At 33.5% G+C, this 23,330-nt stretch overlaps 1 protein-coding gene across 5 annotated transcripts in view; it reads right to left on the reverse strand.

Annotated features, from left to right (window-relative positions):
- Nucleotides 1–22,931, reverse strand: part of LOC108972826 (serine/threonine-protein kinase GL21140) — a 64,386-nt gene extending 41,455 nt beyond the window's left edge. For 2 of the 5 annotated variants that reach the window (XM_018939653.1, XM_018939654.1), the window contains exons 1-2: nt 22,637–22,930; nt 21,747–22,006 (exon numbers count right to left, since the gene is read on the reverse strand). Coding sequence is in view for 1 of the 5 variants with exons in the window: in XM_018939654.1 (XP_018795199.1) it covers nt 21,747–21,751 (5 nt within the window). In the remaining 4 variants the exon portion in view is untranslated. Of the gene's footprint in view, nt 1–21,746; nt 22,007–22,636 lie in introns of all 5 variants that reach the window. The other 3 variants (XM_018939657.1, XM_018939652.1, XM_018939651.1) reach the window with 3 other exon arrangements.
- Between the last annotated feature and the right edge of the window lie 399 nt (nt 22,932–23,330).

Consider the following 23,330-nt stretch of genomic DNA (forward strand, 5'->3'; position numbering starts at 1 on the left):
ACCATATTTGAAAAACGTCGTGTTGGCATCAGAGTAGATAGTAAACGATTCCAATAACTCTTATGGATCCACCCAACATATTTTGGTTGATGTTTTGGGTATACAAGACTCGTACCAAATATCGTGAATCTTTGCAAAACACCGTCGAAAAAGAGATTCTTAACAATATAACTGAAAACGCTACAACATTACTATGAGACGTATGCATATAACGTCGAAACTGTCTAATTTTTTATTTGGTCAGAAGCCTATTTGGAAGGCTATAATAATGATTTGTATTAAAGTACATTAAAATGTAACTTTTTTAGTCCGGGTCAAATTTGATCAGATGGTATATTATGTTTGTATACTCGTATATGTATACTAAATATATACATATATATATAAATATAAAAAAAGTTAAAAACTTCAAAATTTAGGAGCAGATGAGGGGGGGGGTCTCAAAATAATGACTGGGGACCTTACCCATCATTTAAACCCTCCTAGCAATTCGAAACCACAAAAAACAGTATTATCAATTTAGAATAATGTCGCAATGTCTAATTCTACGGAAAAGTTTTCACAAAAAGGTGACTGCATGGAAAAAAAATGTTTATCACTTTCTTACAGTTTAAAATAGTAAAACATTGATATTTGGGCATATGGAGATATGGATAGTTCCGGACATAGACAAGTTCTTAAGGAATGTCTAAAAATTTCAAGTAAATCGGTCCATTAGAACCTGAGAAATTGTGGATATTGTTCTGAAAACGATTGTTTTGAGATGGCTAAAGTTTCAGTTCCGGGTAAACCAGTTTGATGGCAGGGGCAATAAAAAATTAACATATTATATACTTCCGAAAATAAAGTATTATTAGCCTAGACTAATGGCGAAATGTCTGATTCTACGAAAGTCTTCACAAAATGGCGACTGCCTGTTAAAAAAAAATGTTTACCACTTTTTGGCGGTTTCGATTTTTTTAACAGTAAATTTTGAGATATGAATAGTTCCAGACATAGACAAGTCCTTAAAAAAGACTCTCCAAAAATTGCAAGTAAATCGGTTCAGTAGAACCTGAAAAATCGTGGTGTTTAAATTTTGAAAAATCTTCTTCTAGGATATCTTGTAAACTAGAACACAACTGTAAACATTTTAAAAGTATCCCAAGGCTAAATTCACAAATTTAACCGAAACTATTTGTACTCGTATGTGCGGTCTACCGTTCGTTTTTTACGCATAAGGTTTATAAGAATCAAGGTGTGTATGTGTTTTCACGTTTGCTTTCAACATATTGGTGTTTCGGTAGCCGTGACTATATTTACTCTAGATAATTCCCATTATCGATCGCATTATTGTAATACAACAATAATTAATGAAATAAGCTTTGCTTATAGTAATTGCTACAACAAATACTATAAGCATTGCTGCCAAATAAAGAATTTGTGCTAACAAAATTTTCGCAACATAAATAGGTAGCTATTCGTTGAAAGGTTTTACACAGCATTACCAACAACAATTATCGGTTTAATGGTGAAGCTTATCAGTACACAAACTCTGTGTGCACGTTTACCTATTCGTACATATGTATGTATATATAGTAATAATAAACATATAAAATGTACTATATACATGCACATATAGATTAAGGTATATTTATATACCATTACGGCTACTGTTGCAATGTTTCATTGGAAGTCATACCTGCATTTTTCAAAATAATTATATACTTATTCCAATTATAATGAAGCCTTATTGATTATATTTCAAGAACTAATGACAAGTTTATATAAAAGCTACGGCAATTACCAGTTTTATACGTCTATGAAAAACAAAATCAAAAAGATTACCGGAATACGGAAAAAATACTTCTTTTGTATATTGAGTACTTATCATAAATGATGGTTTTTTAGTAGATTAATAAGTACAGCAAACGACGCCATATTTTTGACATTCCTCTTCAGTAAGGTTTGACATTTCATCATGGAAAGATACACTATCCAAGTCGATTATTATTATTATTATTAAAATTTACTACCGAATTTCGTCCAATTTATGGTCGTCATAATCGTCCTCACAGATTGAGCGTCTAGTGGAAAAATTTCAATCCACACATTCAAAGAAGTGTTCGTAGTTTCGAGAATATTTCTGCCGTTAGCGCATCAATTGATGAAGACTCAAATCAGTGTCTTCCAGGTCATTCTCAATTGTTGGGCATCTCTGTGACGTCGTTGTGGCGAATTTTGCGAAAAGATCTTGACCTACATCCTTACAAGATATAATTGACGCAAGAACTGAAGTCGCTTACTACCAGTATCTTCGTATGTTCGTGAATTGAGCAGAGAAACAACTTGGAAATTATCCGGACTTTCATCGAAAAATCATCTTCAGCGATGAAGCTCATTTCTGGCTAAATGGCTACGCCAAGAAGCAAAATATGCGTTATTGGTCAAGCATCAATCCACACGTACTCCATGAGTCACCATTGCATTCCGAAAAAATTACGGTTTGGTGCGGTTTATGGGCCGGCTGCGTCATTGGGCCGTACTTCTTCCGTGATGATCAACACGGACACTGTGAATGGTAATCGCTGCCGCTCAATGATAACCGAATATTTTTGGTCCGAATCGGATGATATGGACTTTGACAATATGTGGTTCCAACAGGACAGAATATCACAATCCACTTATTGAAAACCATGTCATGAATTGGCCCAGTTAACTGGCTTTGACGACGTTAGACTATTTCTTGTGGGACAATTTCAAGTCTATGGTCTACGCTAACAAGCCAACGACGATTATTGAACTTCGTACGAATATGTAGGGTGCTTCTCCGTAGGTTTTTTCATAATACCACTACTATCACAGAAACTACCTTCCTTTTTTGCAAAAAAAAATCCTGCGACAGTCGATTTTCACAATATTATCTTGAGTAGAATTTTTTAACAAAAAATCATTCGCCATAAGCAGCAAAATGTTGTAATCACTTGGTGCAAGGTCCGGCCTGTGCGTGTGTGGTGGAAGCATAGGTCCCTTTCCACCAAGCTCTCTGAGTTTCTGCCTAGTGACTATCGGTGATGTCTGTGGTCAAAACTCGTCACTTTTTGGTGTTTCTTTCTTCAAATGTTCCGATTGTTGATAGCACATTAATAGGGAATAATCCCCGCTAATCTCACCAAATACATAGCAAAATCTTCTTCACCATGATTCCGACCGCGGTTGTTTTTTTTTTTTGACATTATCGTAAGTCATCATCGGTGCTTCAGAATTGGATTGTTTTTGTTGTAAATCTTTTGTGACGATTTCTATTACCTTATCGACATTTGGCTTTGCCGAGCTAATGCACATTTTTCATAAAAATTGCTGGCGTCATTCTTTGACGAAAGCTCAAATAAAACTGAGTTAAGCAATCACAAAACTGTCTGAACAGTTTTTAAGTACGAAATCTTATCTTTCTGTTTCCATATATTCTATATTTTGTTTTTCCTGTACTAGGCCTTGCATTACCTAAGCCACGATTGCAAAATTATTAATTCGCAGTATGCATGGGCACGGCGAAAATCAATGATTACGGCACTTGTTTATTTTAATTATGGCAAATTGCAATTATAAAAATTATAAAAGTAAGCAATTTAGCTTTTTATCTATTTCCGTTATTTACCAACATGGAATTATATGTATGATTATCATTTATTTAATTTGCCATTTCAGCAAACGGCAAACAAGAAATGTCATTATTGATTTTTCTTTTCAATGAACTTCGTTAAATACCACCAGCAAATATCACGGGAAAAGGCAAAAAGGGCACTCTTTGCAAAAATTACAGTCCGTGACTGGTTTTAATATGTTTTGTTTTTATTTTGCTATACATTATTTCTTCTACGCCACTGTATGCTTCGTTAACATAATTTTAGCGTCAAAGTTCAATGAATTCTTAAGCTTTTCCCTATAGTATTTCGCACTTATTCGTTGTGTTGCATCGACATTAGCCGAAAGTAGCACATAGAATGCTTGAATGAATGATTGACTGTGCTTAATGCGGATTCAGTGTGTTGTTGGCAGGCACACTCTTTGCTATTGTTCATCGGTTAACAGCAGAGTGCACGATTTTTAGTCAAACTGACTAACGCAGAGCTTGTTATACCCGGAACAGCTAAGTTTGTCATGAAGTTTATTACATCCAGAAGGAAACTTCGGAGACCCTATAAAATGTATACATATATGGACTATTAGCGGGACCAGCTGAGTCGATTTAGTCTCGTCCATCTGTATATGCGAGAACTAGTTTTCATTATTGGGTAATGTAATATAGCAGCCGTGTGGCTTGATATATTTTACGTCGAGATCTTAAATTGAAAGCCTACAGAATACAGCTTGTGCAAGAAATGCTCGCTTTATGGGCTATTGAAAAGTTCAAAGAAGATCCGACGTTTGCGAACCAAATTTTGTTCTGCAATGAGGCCCACTTCTTGCTCAATGGGTATTGTAAGAGCAACATGAAGATATTCAAGAGCTACCATTTCATTCAGAAAAACAACGGTCTGGTGTAGTTTGTGAACCAGTGGAATCATCGGTTCATATTTCTTCAAAAACGATGCCGCTGAGAACGTACCCGTCAATGACGACCATTATCGCGCCATAATAACTAACTATTAGATGCCTGAAATTGAAGCTCGTGATCTGGGCGCCACTTGGTTTCAACAAGACGGCGCCACTTCCCACACATCGCATCAATCAATAGATTTATTGAGATAACACTTCAGTGAGCAGATACTTTCACGTTTTGGTCCGGTTGAACGGCCACCAAGATCGTCTGATATCACACCGTTAGACTTTTTTCTGTGGGGAAACCGATAAATTTTCTTCTTTGGGGATATGTAAAGTCTAAAGTTTATGCGAGCAATCTTGCTTCGATTCAGGCCTTGGAGCAAAATATCACGGGTGTCATTCACCAGTTAACAGTCGAAATGCTCATCGAAAATTGGACTCAACAGATGGACCATCTGAGATGTAACCGCGGCCACCCTTTACATATTATTGTCAAAAGCAGTGCTAAAATGTCCAATTAACTGTTTGGCTCCGATTTGTATGGCATGGAGCTGCTATTTAAATGGATCTATTAAAATCAAGATAAACGTCTTTATAGCCCTTTATGCTGTGCAAAATGCACATGTGAAAGGTATTATAGCTTCGGTTTAACGTTTTTTCTTGTTTTTCATTTACCTCAGTGCTAAAAGAAAGGCGCTAAAAGAAATGAGAGCAAAGTAAATGTAAATTATACCCCGGAGCAATACGCAAAAATATGTAAGTACAACATACTTGAGTAATATTTATTTCTCTTTGGTCATTTCGCTGCTAAGGTAGATTGTTTTTTTTTTTTTGTATACTTCTACTATTTATGCTGTAAAAGCAAACGTGAGTACTTAGAAACTGAGTGCTTTGTGCGAGAAAGCACTTCAAAAATCATCGAACTCATGCTTGTGGCGACACGAATATATAAAAAATTTATGAATGTACTTTTTCACTTTTAATTTCGCTTAATGCAGTAGTCAAATTTTCAAAAAGGTATAAAGGTGAATTTTTTTTTCTTAACATACATATCCATTCAGTTATAATATATTTCATTGAATACACTTGTAGCTACACACGTAGTAACTTCAATATCTCATGAGGTGAAATTTTACAAATTCCACTTCAACAAATTTCCCAGCCAAAAGCAGAGAATGAACCAAAAGTGAAGCCTGGAAAAAAATCTAACGACTTTCAAAATCACGTGCCAAATTAATTAAAGCCATGTTGTATCAAAATAAATGACAGTGTAATCAGCGCATCACTCAGTGCTGAGAGAAAGGTGCATATAACTAGATAACTAAGCGAAAGGTATTCAAGCACTGAGCTAATGGTTGGCATCATAACTTATTTAAGGTTGGATTTTTTGCAGTTTGAGTACTTGAAGTTCGTATTTATATGCATATGTGTATATATAATATATTTTTTCTACTTGAGTAATGGAATAAAGTTGATTTAAATAGCCAATAATTTAGTTAACGTGAGAGTTTAAGTAATGAGTAGCAGCTGCTACATTGGATGCATATGAAAAAAATTTAACAGCATATGTATGTATGTTGGAGTGATTCGCTGTCTATAATGAAACAACTTTTGTTCGCCAGCATGAGAAAGTTTTATTTGCATATGCAAATAATGAAAGCTTTTAATGAGTGAATATGTGACGAGAATATAAATCACTTTGAGTTATACGCAGAAATTAAAATTAATAAAGAGATATAAATATATTGTAAGCTAGCATTAGACAGCTTCAGATGACAGAAATTCAATTAACTCAAAAAATTGCAACTGATAAAGGCAAATTGTTTCAGAGCTTGCACTCATTTATGACACCGCTCATTTAGGAATATTTGAGTAATAATTTAGTCCAAAAATAAAATTGGAAATTGAAGATACGCCATATTTTACAACTTTTCTTCGATATAGTTACAAACTCAGGCCAGATGGCTGAAAATCTTCATCATTTTGATACTGTAGTCAAATCGCGTTTTTGTCAACTCTGTTTCGGTAATTTTTATGTTTAAGATGTACGACGCTCTGAGTTGTCGCAGTTGTCGAAAATATCGATAAAATATTTGAAATCGGCGATCTGTTTCCATTGCTCAAAAGCAGAATACTGCACAAAAAACCGATCCACAAAGCTCGATGTATGAGTGTTAAATGAACTGAAGCAAAAAAAAAAAAAAACTACTGCACCGAGTTTCCGTTTGCCAATTGCTACTGAGATCCAGCAAAATCGCTAAATTTCTTAGGCAGATGGTTCATCACCACAAGTAGGTCGTAGTTGAATCGCAATGAGTCAGCGCAGACGGTTTCCAAGTCAAGACCTCACACAGTCAAGAATTTAACTGTATGAAATAAGCAAACACTAACTTTAGTCAATAATAGAGAAATTAAGTTCAATCAGGACAATGTCAAGTCACACACATCGATAGTGGGACAAACTTATGCATCCACATTATACTCCGGTCCTGGCAACTAGTGTCCACTACATGTTTCTGTCTTAAGCATATAATTTTGATGGTGGAAAAATTGCCTCAAAAGTAGTTCAGGAATATCGATAGTCTCAATTCTTAAGACAAATATTGAATATTGTCCTAAATTTTCAAGTTGATCCGAGTACAGTAGTTACAGACTTGAGAACTTGTGCGCTGGAGACTAGCTGGACTAGGTGCACCGTCTTTAAACGCTTTTTCTCGAGAATTACTCAACCAATCTTCGTGAAATTTTACACAGCTCTTTGAGATACAATTTTTAAAGACTTGGACGAGGTATTTTCTTGAATTAAAACCATTTGAAAAACAAAATGTAGCGAAATTTTCACTGAAATTAAATTTTTTTTTTGTTTTGTAAAAATGTCTGCCAAAAATCCAATTTTAAGTTTTTTTCCTTCATGCAAGTTCTAAGTTATGATTTTAACTAAAACACGTATTTTTTCATTTTTTCACTTTGGATGATTCTATTTTTCCGAGTGGTCACCGGAAATGGCGTCGCAATGGCCGAGTTTAAAATATTTTTCCCAAAAATTTCAGAATTTCTTTGTGAATAGTGTATGTTTGTAACAATAAAAAATTGTAAAAAAAATATTTTTATATGAGAAAGAAATTGTTGAAAAAAGGCTGTATTTACCCGAGGAAACCCATGTAACCCCTTAACTAAAATAGTTACACAAAGTCAGTATATCATATTCTTCAGAAAGAAAATATTGCTGATATGTCGTTTAGATTTAAGTACTGATTACCGTACAAATCTTCAAACTAGCAGCAAATTGATATGTGATTGGATAACATCGATAACTTTGTTTTTGTAAAAATGTTATATACAAATATAGTTTCTAGTTGTTTTATTGCATTTTAACATTTTTAAGCACAAATGAAGAGTATTTATATAAAATTTTAAACTATAGGAAAAGTATAGTAATTATTATTATTTTGTATTTTTCAAGAAGATAATTTTTACTTCAAACATTTTAACTACATTTTTTGAACAAAAACAGTATTGATTACATTTTTGTAATAACATAAAATTATTTTTAGATACAAAATACTCACATTTACCAACACTAATGTGTTCATATTAATGAGTATTGGTTTTTTGACATTTGAGTTATAAACGAAAGACAATCAATGTGTCATCGTATGACTTTTATGTAATAGCCAGCAAGTCAAACCACTTGTCAAGCGCATTCGTTGCTTATATTTTTGTTGCTTTCTGCAATTTGATGCAATTGCAATGTCGTCATCTTTTGTGATGTCTGCATATATGTATGTATGTAGCTACTCGTTTGTTTGTCTTGCACACAAGAAAATGTGGATGAGTAATATGACATTGGATGTTGTTACAAACGTGCGTGTTGGTTGAAAAGAAAATGCACCGAAAGCAAATTAAACGCACGCACCGCGCAAATATGACAAACATTTATGTGACGAAAGCAGAGAAAAGGTGTACCGAACGAAGAGTCAACAACACGCGTATTTTAGTAGGCCGGCGCAAAAACAAAACAGACGTGGGCCAATGTAACGTATGAGCTGTCACAGGAATTTCTTAGTTTTTATTTTTCTCCTTAAGCGCAAGCCAACAATCAATGCGTAATATGAATTCAAATGCGTTTATAATATGTGCACGACTGGTAGCAAATAGAGGGAATGGGCAATGCAGTGCCTATATGCATATTAGGGTGAGTTAAACAAAACTAATAGCGAATTGGTGAGTTTAAAGAAAGAGGCAACATTTTTAGCTTAAATTTGATTAGTCGGATAATCAAGTTTCATATATAAATAGCACGAAAAGAATTTGTTTTCATTAAAAATATCGTAACATAGCATAAAATTTACTGCTGATGGAATCTTTTCTTATCGAGAATTTGGATAAATAAAGTGAAAAAATAGTTTATGACGTGAAAAAATACGAGAGCAAAAAAATTTAGAATTTTTCGAGCTGGGACATTAGGTACAATATGAAAAACAAAAAATTTTGGGTTGAAAATTAGATTTACATTTTTTATTTCCAGGTTGTTGGGATTAAAGATAAAACTTAAACTTTCTTGCTGATTTTGGGTAAAAGAATTGAAGATGTTCCTAGTTAAAAATTAAAAGTTTAATTTTTTGATTTAATAATATAAATTAAAGACCGATCTTTTTTTAATATGGACCTGAGGCATTAGCCACAAAATGAAGAACAGAAATATAGATGAGAAATCTACATTATAAACAGTGTGCCGATGTTTTAATTAAAAAATGTCAATTTGAAAATTAGATTATTATTTTTTATTTCAAGCTGTTGAAATTGATGATTCAATTTGATTTCTCTTGCTGATTTTGAGACTATAAATTGAAAATGTTCCTAGTCAAACATTAAAAATTTAAGTTTCAAAAACTAACTAAAATAAATTGAAGATTTAATATTGAATCACAAAGATACTAGATTTAAAATTGAACAAATATTTTTAAAATTTGGAGTTACAAAAAAAAAATTCAAATTAAAAGCTGAAAAGAGAATAGGTAAAAAAAGGAAATATTTTCATACGAAATTAAATAAAAATAAGACAAAAAGGGCTGAAGTACTACGTTGATATTTTATTAAAAATAAGCTTTCGTTTTCAAAAAATACCAAAATAATTCTTTTTTTAATTTTCAATTACAAGCATGGGATAAAGTCTTATTAAAAACAAGTTTTCGTTTTCCAGACCAAAACCCAACATTTTTCGAAATTACAAATTAAAAAAATTTATTGAAATGTTAATTCAATCGTTTAAGGCATTATTTGTAACTCGAATTTTAATCCATAAAATCGAAGTTAGTTTCTTTTTGCACACCCTAATGTACATATGTACGTACGTAAATATTCGTATGTGTAAGCGTCTTTAACTTTTCGGACTACCTGGGCTGATCAAGCAAGTGGCGATGACTGCGTGTCGTAGGCAGCGTTACAATCAGCTGCTTTTTGCCTTATGTAGAAAATTAAAAAACAAAAAGCATAAATGACTACACGTCACTTTTAATACAAAGGCATGTACATATGTAAATACATATTGTGTGTTATTTTTATATCACATTGCGTGACGAGTTTTCAAGTGATTATTTTTTATTACACGTTTTAAAGTTTTTTCTTGCTGCTTCTATGCGAGACTGTGACTGCATTCCACTGAAGTGCACTGATCTGTATTGGCACTGGCATGAGCACCACCATTTTTTTACTAATTTGCAACATGATGCAAAGCCATATGTATTTATTTATGCACATTTACTTATACATATGTATGTGGGCAACGTAAGAAGCTAACGGATTGCGCTTGTCAAACAGCTGTTTGTGTTTACCTTTCGCAAGCTGTTCGTTGCGCATTCGTGTATATCGGCGCAATACTAATATGTATGTAAGACAATTCAATACACGCAGACTCCATTATATACAATTATCCCCATGCGCACGAGTATCCGAGTGATCGAGTTTGTGCAAATAACAGTCTTGTGTGATGGATAATGCGTACACACATGCGATGCTTTGCCGATGCAGTAGTCTTCCGCTAATTGCACTAGGAAAATTGAAAAATGCTTCGGTTGGGGATTAGTTGAGAGAACAAACTCCAGTCAATTATTAGAATGCAATTTAAATAATTTTAGCTGTAGTTTGTGTAGAGTAAACGTGTTAATTTTTCGTAATAAGCGTGTAAGTTAAAGATATTTTCTACGATATAATATTGTTTTTATAAAATGCGGGAAAATCAAGGAACAAATACAATTTTTTTTTAATACTTTTTTGAAGAGGTATTTTATTTAACGAATAAATAAATATAATGTACGAATTGTGTTAAAAAAAATCAGGGAATTTTAGAATTTCGCAGGTTTGTAACTTCTCTTACATACATTTACAGAATTTAATGTGCTTTAATAATTTACGATTAATTAGATTCCCTCGGGTTTGTAAAAAATACACCATAGAGTGTCTCCTGCTTATATCTTTAATACCAGTTGCCAGATCAACTAAAAATTTTCCGAGAATATTCTCAAGTATGTATATTTCTATGAAATAGTCGAGAGAATTTATTAAATGGGCTATACTGTACGTTATATTTTATTATGAATATTCACCAATTTGATAGCAACAATTTGCAAGTCTTTTGTATAACTCTGTTATAAATTTTATCATATCTATTAAAATCCATCCTACTTTCACTTTTCAGCAACGAAATTGTCTGTATATTATAAATGCATTTGACTTTGTATACATGTACGCGTTATAAATTGTCTTGCAGAGGGTGTACCGTTCCTAACTTTCGATTCATCCTCATTTCCACGCTAAGTATTATTTGCCTTGTTGAAAAAGTATAATTATTTTAACACTCTTTATTGGTGGGAAACTTTGTGCATTACATACAATGTGCTGTTATCAAAATAATTTAGAAACAGAAAAAATGTTAACTTTGGCTGCCCTATATCCTTCATTTATTACAGCATAAAAGTGTAAAAAAAATTTATCTTAGGTTTGATCGATCAGTTTGTATGACTATGGCGCTATAGTGCTCCGATCTGGTTAATATGTTCGGAGGTTGTGTCATTGTCTAAAACAATAATCTATGTAAAATTTCATGAAGATATATTGTCAAATAAAAAAGTTATCCATACAATAACTTGGTTTTGTTCGATCAGTTTGTATGGCAGCTATATTCTGGAGAATTATCTATATAAAAATTCGTGAAGATACCTCATTAAATGAAAAAGTTTTACATACAAGAACTTGATTTTAATAGATCAGTTTGTATAGCAGCTACATATATGCTATAATAGTCCGATCTAAGCAATATATTCTGTAAGTAAAGCATTGCCTTGGCCAAAATACATGCCGAATTTCCTGAAGATATCCCGTCAAATAAAAATGTTTTCCATACAAGAACTTCATTTTGATCGGTCAGTTTGTATGACAACTATATCCCATAGTGGTCCGATATCGATGGTTCCGACAAATGAGCAGTTTCTTGGGAAAAAAAGGACATGCGCAAAGTTTCAGAACGATATCTCAAAAATTAACGGTGTTTCATATGTATGTATGTACATATAGAGATTTTATTCTTCATCGAAAATAGAGAATTTCTCATTTAAAATTTTTCCATAAAAATCTTCAAAATATAGAGCTACAACAACATAAATACAATTTGATAATGGAACATTTATATGAGTTTTTAACTTTCTACTTCCCACACGGTTAACAGCACGTTTTACTTTCGACAATATGACCTTATTTACGAAATGTAAAACAAAGCAAAAGAAATTAATTTGCTAATTTAGAGTGAGCACAATTCAGGTACCAGTAAAAGGTGTTAACAAAAGAGATAACATTAAAATCGCAAAGCATTGAGAAATTCAAACTATACAAACTAGAAAACACAAGTAAGGAAGAGCTAAGTTCGGGTGTCACAGAACATTTTATACTCTCGCATGACAAGTTTCTTCAACATATCTCAATTTTTACTCAAGTTACAGCTTGCACGGACGGATAGGCAGACATCCGGACGTCAACTCTACTCGTCACCCTGATCACTCTGACGATATATACTGTTATTAGCAACTTTATTGCGAGAGTATAAAAATGATGCCCTCTGAATTACATGAAAATATCTGAGAGATTTACAGATATTTTCGGTGAAAAATTAGGTTAGGTTAAGTTATTCACTGAGTTCTTCGTGTTCGATATCAGGAAAAGTTACAGGCCGATCACGACAATTTTTCCACAAGGGATACCTCAGCTCAAATACCGTATTTGTGTAAAGTTTTATTTCGCTATCATCATTGGTTCCTAACGTATATACTTATTATATTATACAGAGAAGGCATCAGATGGAATTCAAAATAGCGTTATATTGGAAGAGGGCGTGGTTGTGAACCGATATCACCCATATTTCGTATTTCTGACGTTTTTTGTTAGTCGGTTAACGCACTTTTAGTGATTTTCAACATATCCTTTGTATGGGAGGTGGAGGTGGTTTTATCCGATTTCTTCCATTTTTGAACTGTATATGGAAATGCCTGAAGGAAACTATAGAATTTGGTTGACATAGCTATAGTAGTTTCCGAGGTATGTACAAAAAACTTAGTAGAGGGCGGGACCACGCCCACTTTTCCAAAAAAATTACGTCCAAATATGATCCTCCCTAATTCAAGCCTTTGTGCCAAATTTCACTTTAATATCTTTATTTATGGCTTAGTTATGACACTTTATAGGTTTTCGGTTTCCGCCATTTTGTGGGCGTGGCAGTGGGCCGATTTTGCCCATCTTCGAACTTAACCTTCTTATGGAGCCAAGAAATACGTGTACCAAGTTTCATCATGATATCTCAGTTTTTACTCAAGTTACAGCTTGCACGGACTGACGGACAGACAGACATCCGGATCATTACTCGTCATCCTGATCACTTTGGTATATATAACACTATATCTGACTCTTTCAGTTTTAGGACTTACAAACAACCGTTATGTGAACAAAACTATAATACTCTCCTTAGCAACTTTGTTGAGCTTCAACAAAACGAAAAATAAATAAAACAGGATACATATATTTATACACATATGTATATATATATATGTATGTACATATATGTATATATACATATGTATTTGTATATACAAAACGTTAACCTAACGAAATAAATAAAATTTTATATTAGCACTCCTTCGCCTTCAAAGCTCACTATGTTTCGCTATCAACGTTTTGTTGTAGCGTCATCATCACACATCTACACGACAATCATCAAGGCGGTGATGCGACGAACAGCTGCAGCTTTAGAAACATTGACACTGCATATTCATATTTCATTGTATATTTTTTTATTCGCTGACTGAGCGAATGACGTCCGCTGCAGCGAGACGTCAATGAAAGTTGACAACTAGCAGGAAAAACATGATATTGGCGAATCGTTGTAGTTTTCTTTTTTTGAGATAAACGAAACTTTTTCGCACAACATGGTTATAGTGACACGTAGCCATTGCGAATATAACGGTACAAATAACGTTTTTTGCTAACAATAAACCATATTGCTGCAAAGTTAGCAACAATACCAACAACAAGATAACCGAGCACATCGTACCCACACTGCTGACATTTGAAATCTGAGCTCAATATCATTAAAGCGGCGAGGGCGTTCAAGCCGAAGTCGGTTGATGAGCTTACTATACGCTTGACAGACATATGTAACTACACACATATATGTTTATATGTATGCGGTACATAGCATATGCATATGTATGTATGTATGTATCTGAAAAATGTCAAGTGATGTGCATTGTCTGACCAAATCAAAATAATAATATGGATAGGCATTAGGGTGACCCAAAAAAATACAAAATATAAATACACATAAATTAAAGATTAAAATGCACCTATGTATATACTGCATTTTTTTTCATTTTTTTTTTTATTATTATTTTAACTTTCCAAGCTTTCTAAGATTAAAGCCCATCTTCACCAAACTGATTGGACTTTATTAGTGTGGATTTAGATCTGGAAAATCAACAACTGACCAGATACCATGCGCCAAATCTTGATAAATACCCGTGAAAAGAGAATAGACACGCACCACCTCTTTGTCGGTTTCAAAGCTGCTTTTGACAGCACGAAAAGCAGCTGGCTTTATGCGACGATGTCTGAATTTGGTATTCCCGCAAAACGGCAACGGCTGTGTAAACTGACGTTGAGTAATACGAAAAGCTCCGTCAGAATCGGGAAAATCCTCTCCGAGCCGTTCGATAGCAAACAAGGCGACTCCCTGACGTGCGAGCTCTTCAATCTACTGCTGGAAAAAATTATAGCAGGAACAGTCAAAAACGCTACTGCCTTCCTCCTTTTTCCTTCCTCATCGGCAAAATGTGTGCCCAGTGAAAAACGTGGCAAAAACGCAGAAWTCAGCCAWCTTTGTTTGTTTTCRTTTGYACAATGTTACCATTGCTCAATACGCATATATAGTTTTGTACACATCTATGTTTTCAATTACAATTTTTTATAATATAAAATATCAAAACTGAAAACAAACTATTAAAAATAGTTTATATATTTATAAATAATAGCATTCGACTCCAATTTTGAGTTATTTTAAGAAAAACTCAAATATATTGAACAGATTGAATTATAAAAGTTGATTAATACTACAGTATATAGATATTGGCAACCCTGGGTTGTAAGAGAGCAATCAGCTGACACGTTTCGACGGCAAAAACCAAAATGCTGTAGATTCTCGCGTCATCCGACGTCAAAGAGAGAAGGGAGTAGCGTTTTTCACTGGGGACTTACATTGCGCGCCCATAAGATAGGTCGTATCAGCTGACACGACCCACGATTCTACGTTTTTCACTGTTCCTGCTATTATTCGAGCTGCAGAGCTTAATCGAGCAAGTAGAATCTTCTATAAGACAGTATAGCTGCTGGCATACGTCGATTATATTGATATCATTAGCCTCAGCACCCACGCCGTTAGTTCTGCTTTCTCCAGTCTAGATAAGGAAGCGAAACGAATGGGTTTGGTAGTAAGCGACTGCAATACGAAATATCTCCTGTCATCAAACAAACTGTCGTCACACACGCGACTTAGCTCCCACATTACTGTTGATAGTCATAACTTCGAAGTCGTAGATAATTTCGTCTATCTTGGAACCAGTATTATCACTAACAACAATGTCAGACTCGAAATCCAACGCAGAATAACTCTTGCCAACAGGTGCTACTTCGGATTGAGTAGGCAATGAGAACTTAAGTCGTCTATCGACGAACAAACTCTATAAACAAACCAGAGACATAAACGATGACAACATCTGATGTCAACGTTACGAGTTTTCGAGAGAACGGTTCTGCGGAAGATTTATGATCTTTTGGTTGGATATTGGCAACGGAGTTGTATTAAAAGACAGTGGCTACTCTCGCTATGTCACATCGTCCGAATGGATGAAAATGCTCCAGCTCTGAAAGTAAAGAGGGAAGCAGATGAAGAGGAAAGCTTCCACTCCGTTGAAGACATCAGTGGAGTAGGACTCAGCCGTACTTGGTATCTCGAATTGGCGCCAAATTCTGATTACTTCGAGTAATCACTCAAGCAAATCTATATGTACATATGTATGTAGTTTTGAGAAAAACGTTTTCAAAACTGATTGAGCTGAGCGTGCCTCTGTAGAAGACTGAAACTCAAAAACTATTTGAGATATCGATTTGTAATTTAGAGTGTATAAATACACCTTTATGTATGAAGTAAGATTTTTTTAGTGTTCAGTAGTAGCACAAAACCAAAAAAGCATTAAACCAAGAAACAACAAAGCCAAAAGGGGTCTTATATACAAAATTTATTGTACATACATACATATAACAATAAAGATAACTGCCAAAAGGGCAAATAAATTACATTACCATAACAGCGCTATCCAAAAACAAAGCAAAAAGTAACATGAAAACAAACAAAACCATAAAAATGCAAATTCTTAAACACACATTTAAGGCACGCGAATTACAAATTAGAACAGTGTGGCGTATGCGCAATGGACAAAGAGCAAGAAAAAAATTAATATTTGCTAGGGATACATATGTATGTAGCTACAACAATTTTCAAATACTCGTTCATAAAATGCATTCCTGTATATATTTATGTATGTTTATACTATTTGCATTGATATTAGTTTAAACACAATTTATTTGAATGCATACAACCATATACATTTAGTGTAGGCGGTCAAACCGACACGCCACCGCCTACAAACCAACAAAAACGTATAAGTCAACATGTGCCAGTGAACCCGCCACATACACACACACTCAACCGTTTAACAGCCCATCTGCCGAACCGTCTGTGATCTGAATCAGTTAAGCAATGCGCTGATAATGATGATCGCATTAATACTATTTAAAGTATATTGTTGTTGCTGTAGGCACATTACATTGCTTTGGGTTTGTGTCATTATGCGGAGGATGACTTAACAACTGAATGTCCCTGTAGGAACATTTTTAATATGAAAATAAAGTAACGGTACGCTGATATAAAAAAATGTTAACTAATAAAGAAGGGCTAACTATGGGTGTAACCTAACATTTTATACTCTCTAAATTTACAGGTCCAAGGTCCATGGGTCATAGGTCCAAGTCAAGGGCATATTATCAAGCGTTGACAAAAATTTTTATTGAACAAGAAAAAACGTCAAATTCAGCTGCACTTCAACTTATTCTTCAAAATCTATATCCTCTCTGTCAAAATAATCTTGATTTTTGGGCTGCTTTGACGAGGCTTTTTCGACTTTGGCCGATTGATCGTCTGTTTCGGGGTCGTACGCGTAGATCCAAGGCGCATCACTAGTAGCAAAACGCTTCATGACATCCCGGTAGTTGGAAGCATTGTTTCACAGACGTTAACACGACGCTGTTTTTCGAAAAATTTTTAGGGACTTTGGAACCAATCGGGCTTTCATTTCTTTCATTTTCACTGATCCTTCCGATATTCTAACGATACCAGTAGCACCTCTGACTGTCAATTCTCAAGCACCAGTTCCCCTATTTTATTGACGTGTTGATTATCAGTTGATTTTGATGGTGGTTAGTCGTCAACACGTTCACTACTCTCTTGGTACTAAATAAAAACACTTGCTCTCGTTCATCAAGCTGATCATTTATATATACGCTTTTTAGAGTCTCCGATGTTTCCTTTTTGTTGTAACAAACATCGTGGCAAACTTAATATGCCCTGTTCAGGATATTAAAATAAATAGCACCTACGTAATTACACCAGCTGAAGTGAATACAATTTATAAACCTTATCTCTCCAAATGCTACAATAAAAACGATTTATTTTATTTTCAAGATTCTTATATTTATATCCGTTGTTCTTAAATGATAAGATAGCCTAAACTGACTATCAAGCTTATCAACACTCAAATGATATACATGTGTATGTATGCACACTAGAGCGGGTTGATTTACCGAGAACCAAAAAAAAAAAAAACTCGCATATGCGGGAAATATGCTAGGGGTCATTCTGCACCATTCCGTCTCAAAAGGTCAGGGTCTAAAACAGGATTCGAGCCAGCAATCTTTAAGGCGAAGTAGAGATTATTAAAAAAACCAGAAACTGGAAAATAAAAATTCTGAATAATCAGTTGTATAAGAGATATGTCTCCGATCTAGTCTATTCCCACAAATGATCAATAGAATATCAAAATGCAAATATGGCACAACTCTTATAAATGCGATAAGGCGATAAGATATTGTAGAATATATAGTACATTTAGTATATAACCAACAGTAAAATTTAAAGTACTTGAAGCGAAGTACAGATATAAAAGTGCGCCTTGTTCCAATTCAACAGTCAAAGTGTCCGCAAGTACACGACACACAGAAGATAGAACATTTTCCATTTAAAAGCAGCATTGAAATGACAAATAATAAACAAAGCCGCGAGGAAGAGTTCACATTCCCGGATTGGTTGAACTTGGCATTTTCGAAAACGTAGTAAAAAATGTGTAAACTGAAAACTTGACCACATAATAATTTCACAACTTTTTATAAAATACTTCCTCTTTTAGGTCACCAATTTAGAGTTGAAACCAGGAACATTGAAAAATGATAACTACTCAAGCGTTTTGCTGCGAGCTAAAGTTAACTACAGATTATAGTCACGGCCAGCGCAAGAGGAGGTTTCGTTATTCATATTAAAAGTCGAACCATTCATGGAAGAAAACATAAAATAAATCATGGGAGATTATAGATTATTCGATACGGAAATAAACATGTATTCTAAAGTGCTGCCGATGATCGAAAAGGTGTGGAGACAATATGGTGACCCAACCATTTTGGGACCACAGTGAGTAACCAAATTGAACAACAAAACAAAAGACTGGACAAAGAAAGTAAATGTTTAACGTATTTTGGAAAAGACTCATTGCCTACGGCGAAGCCACACCAACGTACGTTATTTTCGAAGATTTAGCACTCAAAGGCTGCAGCACAAATGGCTTTAAATAAAAATGACTCTTCTTAAACTGGCGAAATTGCATGCGGTCAGCTACAAAATGTGCAAAGAGGTGAGAAAAACATATTTCTACCTAAAATTTCCGAGCTGAATTGAATGAAAGACAGTGGAAAGAAAGATGCAGAAAATTTATATCTTCGCTTCTGTGCCCCAAAAATTGCGACAGTTTTGACATTTGAAATTTGCTCTTCTATGAAATTAGTCGGAAACTTTTGCAAAATAAAAATTTCCAATGATGCACAATAATCTAACTTCGTGTTTTTTCGATTGGTCTTTTACACGACTCTTACTCAACGTCATAGCCGTAGTTGGCTAACCGAAGTGATGCGCGTTCCACTAGTGTTTACGTATTTGCCGGCAGATTGCCAAATCTACGTGTGGCCCTACCCTAACGAGAAAGGCTGGTGGCGACGCTGACTTCGATTGGTGGGCGGTTGTGCTGTTGAGTCTGGCAAACCATTTTAATGCATTCGATTGTTTATTTTTAATTCAATTTGAAATTACGTATGCTACGATGTATTTTTGGCATGCGGTCATTTATCCACATTCGAACTGATGCTTAATAGTTTTTTCTTTGCGCTTTTTTACGAGTGTTTGGCGATCGCGATTGAACTTTCAATTTCATTTTTGATGATTTATACAATATTTGTAAATGCCATAATTATGCGGTTTTTCCTTACATTTTCGCTGTGCATATGTATGGGTATATTTATCACACTTATTGTCTTTAATTGATTCTTATAATGCCAATTACAAAAATATGCCTAGCAACTTGACTGACATACAAACAAATGTATATACATATGTATGTTTGCATGTGTATATGGTATATTTATTTCTGAATCGGCTGAAAAGTTTAATGTACTCATGTCTGCTTTATTTAGTATTTTCATAGAAATTCCAGCGATCGCGGGGAAAGTTTATTGAAAAATTCAGTGGCACGAATGAAATTGTAATTAAAAGTAATTGTGCAAGCGTAGTAATACTTAACGGCAATTATCTTCATACATAGGTATGCTATATACACTAATATGTACATACATATGTACATATATAAATATGATTATATAAATATACCTACGGTGCTTCTGATTAGCATGAAAGTATTTGTTGTTGGCCTTTGAATAAAAATCAGTTTACATTTAAGAAATTATCGGTGGTGGAAATAAACTTATATGAAAGGTGAAGAAGCTCTTTATACCGTGAACAAGGTATATAATACCTAGAAGAAAATTTTGGAGACCCTATAAAGTACAGTACTTGTCCAATAAATTACGAACGAAAAAAAAAAATATACAGAGTTATAACTTTAATCATAAATAAAAACATAAATATTTGGCGTATTTTAGAAAAAATTTATTTTTTATAAGCTATATACATCAAACTTAAATTATAATGATCTTACCCACTTTACTACCTACTGTTTCACTGGTTTTTTACCCGCTCATGGTTGGCAGGGTTATAACCACCATTCAAACCAAACAATCAAAATCTAGTCCTTTTATGAACAACTTTTTAACGCCATAACTTAAATTTAATAATTTGTTTTATTGTGTTTGTGATTTTTCAATAAGTATTAGAGTGACTTCCTTCAAATTAAATACCTTATCACCATAAAATATGTAGAAGGTAAAACAATGATAACTTTCGACCGCCTTATCTCTCAGAAGAATTCTCGATTACTCTCAGATATAATATATATTATACTATGGTATTTAAAAATTAAATGAAAGTCAACAGAAATTTTGGTAGTTATCACGTTATCTTTATTATGACAACAGGGAAACAACAAAATACTTATTTTGCACAATGCGGTTCCACATGGAGTGATAAATAAAGCTGATACATAGCAGAAATAACAAAACCACTTATGTGCACACATTTCTATAGCGTATATACAGTAAGTATGTATAGGAATATCTAACTAACAGTTCGGCTTCAATGTGCGAATTTAAAAGTTATTCTATAAACATTTGTGTACACTAGTTGTTAAAATGAATCATCATATGCTTTATAAGCGCAGGGTAGTGTGTTAAAAACTAAAAGGAAACCACAAACAAATACACAAGGCTATATGTATGTACATGTATAACTAATTATAAATAATTTTATCATAAATGTTAGTTGTATTGTATGTCTTTGCATTGGTATTTAAATTGAGCATGGCAGTAATTAATAAGCAGTAATAACTGGAAGTATAAGTAAAGTTCATACTATATATTAATGTTTTTTGATACATGTATGCTGTGAAAGGTTCCCCATATAAATTCGTAAAAAAGGCCTTTTATTGCAAAATCACATATGCATATGCAAATATTTGTAAGAGAAAAATCACAATACATAATTATAAAGTACATATTCACAAAGATGGCAAATAGTTTGAATGCTTGAAGAATACACAAACTTAAATTTTATTTTTTCATCAGGTTTTGCAGTAAACAAAAAAAGAACTTATAACCAGTTAGCAATGACGTTAACTGCCTGAAGCATTTGAAATTCAATAGAATTAACTAGTGAAGAGAATGCCGCACAAAGTTTTAAAATTAACGTCTTTGTTCGCTTATCTAGGTTAAATAAATAAAAGCTGATATTAAGCATGAAACGAGAGTTCAATTTCAAAAAACACTTATGTATGTTGTAAAATTAATAACATAATGGATTCTAACACATTTTTGAATATTGCTTTAAAAATTTATTTTGCTGTTGTAAAAAAACTTACCTCATTGATTATTTTTTCACCGGCGTAAGCGGAATTTATAAGGTGCAGAATCAAGAATATGGTGCCTGTTTTCTATTTCGCTGTAGTCGTGATGCGTTGCTAGTTTTGAATTACTTCTAAACTTTCTTTAACAAATGCATACATATGTATATTAAGCTGCTAATTCTTAATGCACATAGCAAAGGCAATCGAATTAGCAACGTTGTTAGTTTGTTGGTCTTTTTGGTACGGTAAGCCAATTAGAAAAGCATAGGTGACGTCTACAAATTTCACAAATTTCCCATTAAAATTTAAGTTAAAGAAATTAACAAAAGAGGAATGATAATTCGCGATTTTTTTAATTGCAATGTGTAAAAATATATAACCTTTAAAATAAGTACAAGAACACAAATATAACTTTGTAATTGTTTATGTGAAGTTGCCGAAAGGGCAATAAATATTTAGATAGCAGTAAGAAAAGCAAACAATTAGCCCCAATAATTTTCGTAACAATTAGTATAAATAAACAAATATTTAGTTACAGAGTAATATTAAATTAACAATCGATTTTAACTATTCTAGAGGTTTTAAGTTGGCAACCCTTGAACTGAAGAAGTATTTATTCGTTAGTTACTGCCAATGTTTGCTCCACTCTTTTTCCTTCCATTTTTTCTTTTCCTATTCAACTTATTGTCGGTTTTCCTGTTCCCCTCCCCATTAACTTTGCATTCCAATTGCAATTGCAAATTGCCGTCTTTGTATTAGAACAATATTTTAATACTTTAACAGAACACAAAACATTGGCTTCTCAATTAAATTTTACAAAATATTCCAACACATATTTGCAATTAGTGCATTGCATTAAAATTACGGCTTTTCATTTAACACAAAAGTTCAAGCTGAACACTCACACATAAGCACTTAACAAAAACGAAGGCAGGTTGGCTGATCACACGCCCCTATATGTACGTACGTTGCTGATAAACGACCAATACAAATATATATAAACATATATATGTGTTGTGTTTTTATTTTTTCTTGAAAAATTTTAGTCAATCACCGGAAGACACTACACAATGATTTATTTCACTTCTTGGTTGTTGAAACATAAAATTCACAAATCTAAAAAATATGTAGCAAATTCGCCGCAATAAGCACTCGCACACATCAGAGAAAAAACGAAACTGACAACTCACAATTGTACCGCTGACAGAGCAATCCACAAAGTAGTCAAATATGTGAATGAAGAAGAAGACTAATTAATGAGTTTTACGTGAAGAAAATTCTCACACCCTAACCAGACAGAGTTGCTTGAGGTAATTTATATTTTCTATACATAAGGTATATAAGAGAAAAAGTATGATACAAATAAAAAAAAAATATATATATACATTTCTAAACAGTTTTTTCTAAAACAACTTTTACGTTTGTAGAAGGTCAACTTAATTCAAATGCAGGTCTGAACTATTGTGAATAACAATCTGAACGCCGATAATTTATCGAATTTATAAATATTTTATATTAATGTGATATAAAGCTATTTGGACATAACTTTAATATTAAATAAAATATTAGAAAAAATATTATTATTTACATTTGTTTTAA

This window comes from Bactrocera latifrons, unplaced genomic scaffold (genome assembly GCF_001853355.1).
Source record: "Bactrocera latifrons isolate USDA-ARS-PBARC rearing strain unplaced genomic scaffold, ASM185335v1 scaffold_43, whole genome shotgun sequence".
In the NCBI taxonomy this organism is placed as follows: domain Eukaryota; kingdom Metazoa; phylum Arthropoda; class Insecta; order Diptera; family Tephritidae; genus Bactrocera; species Bactrocera latifrons.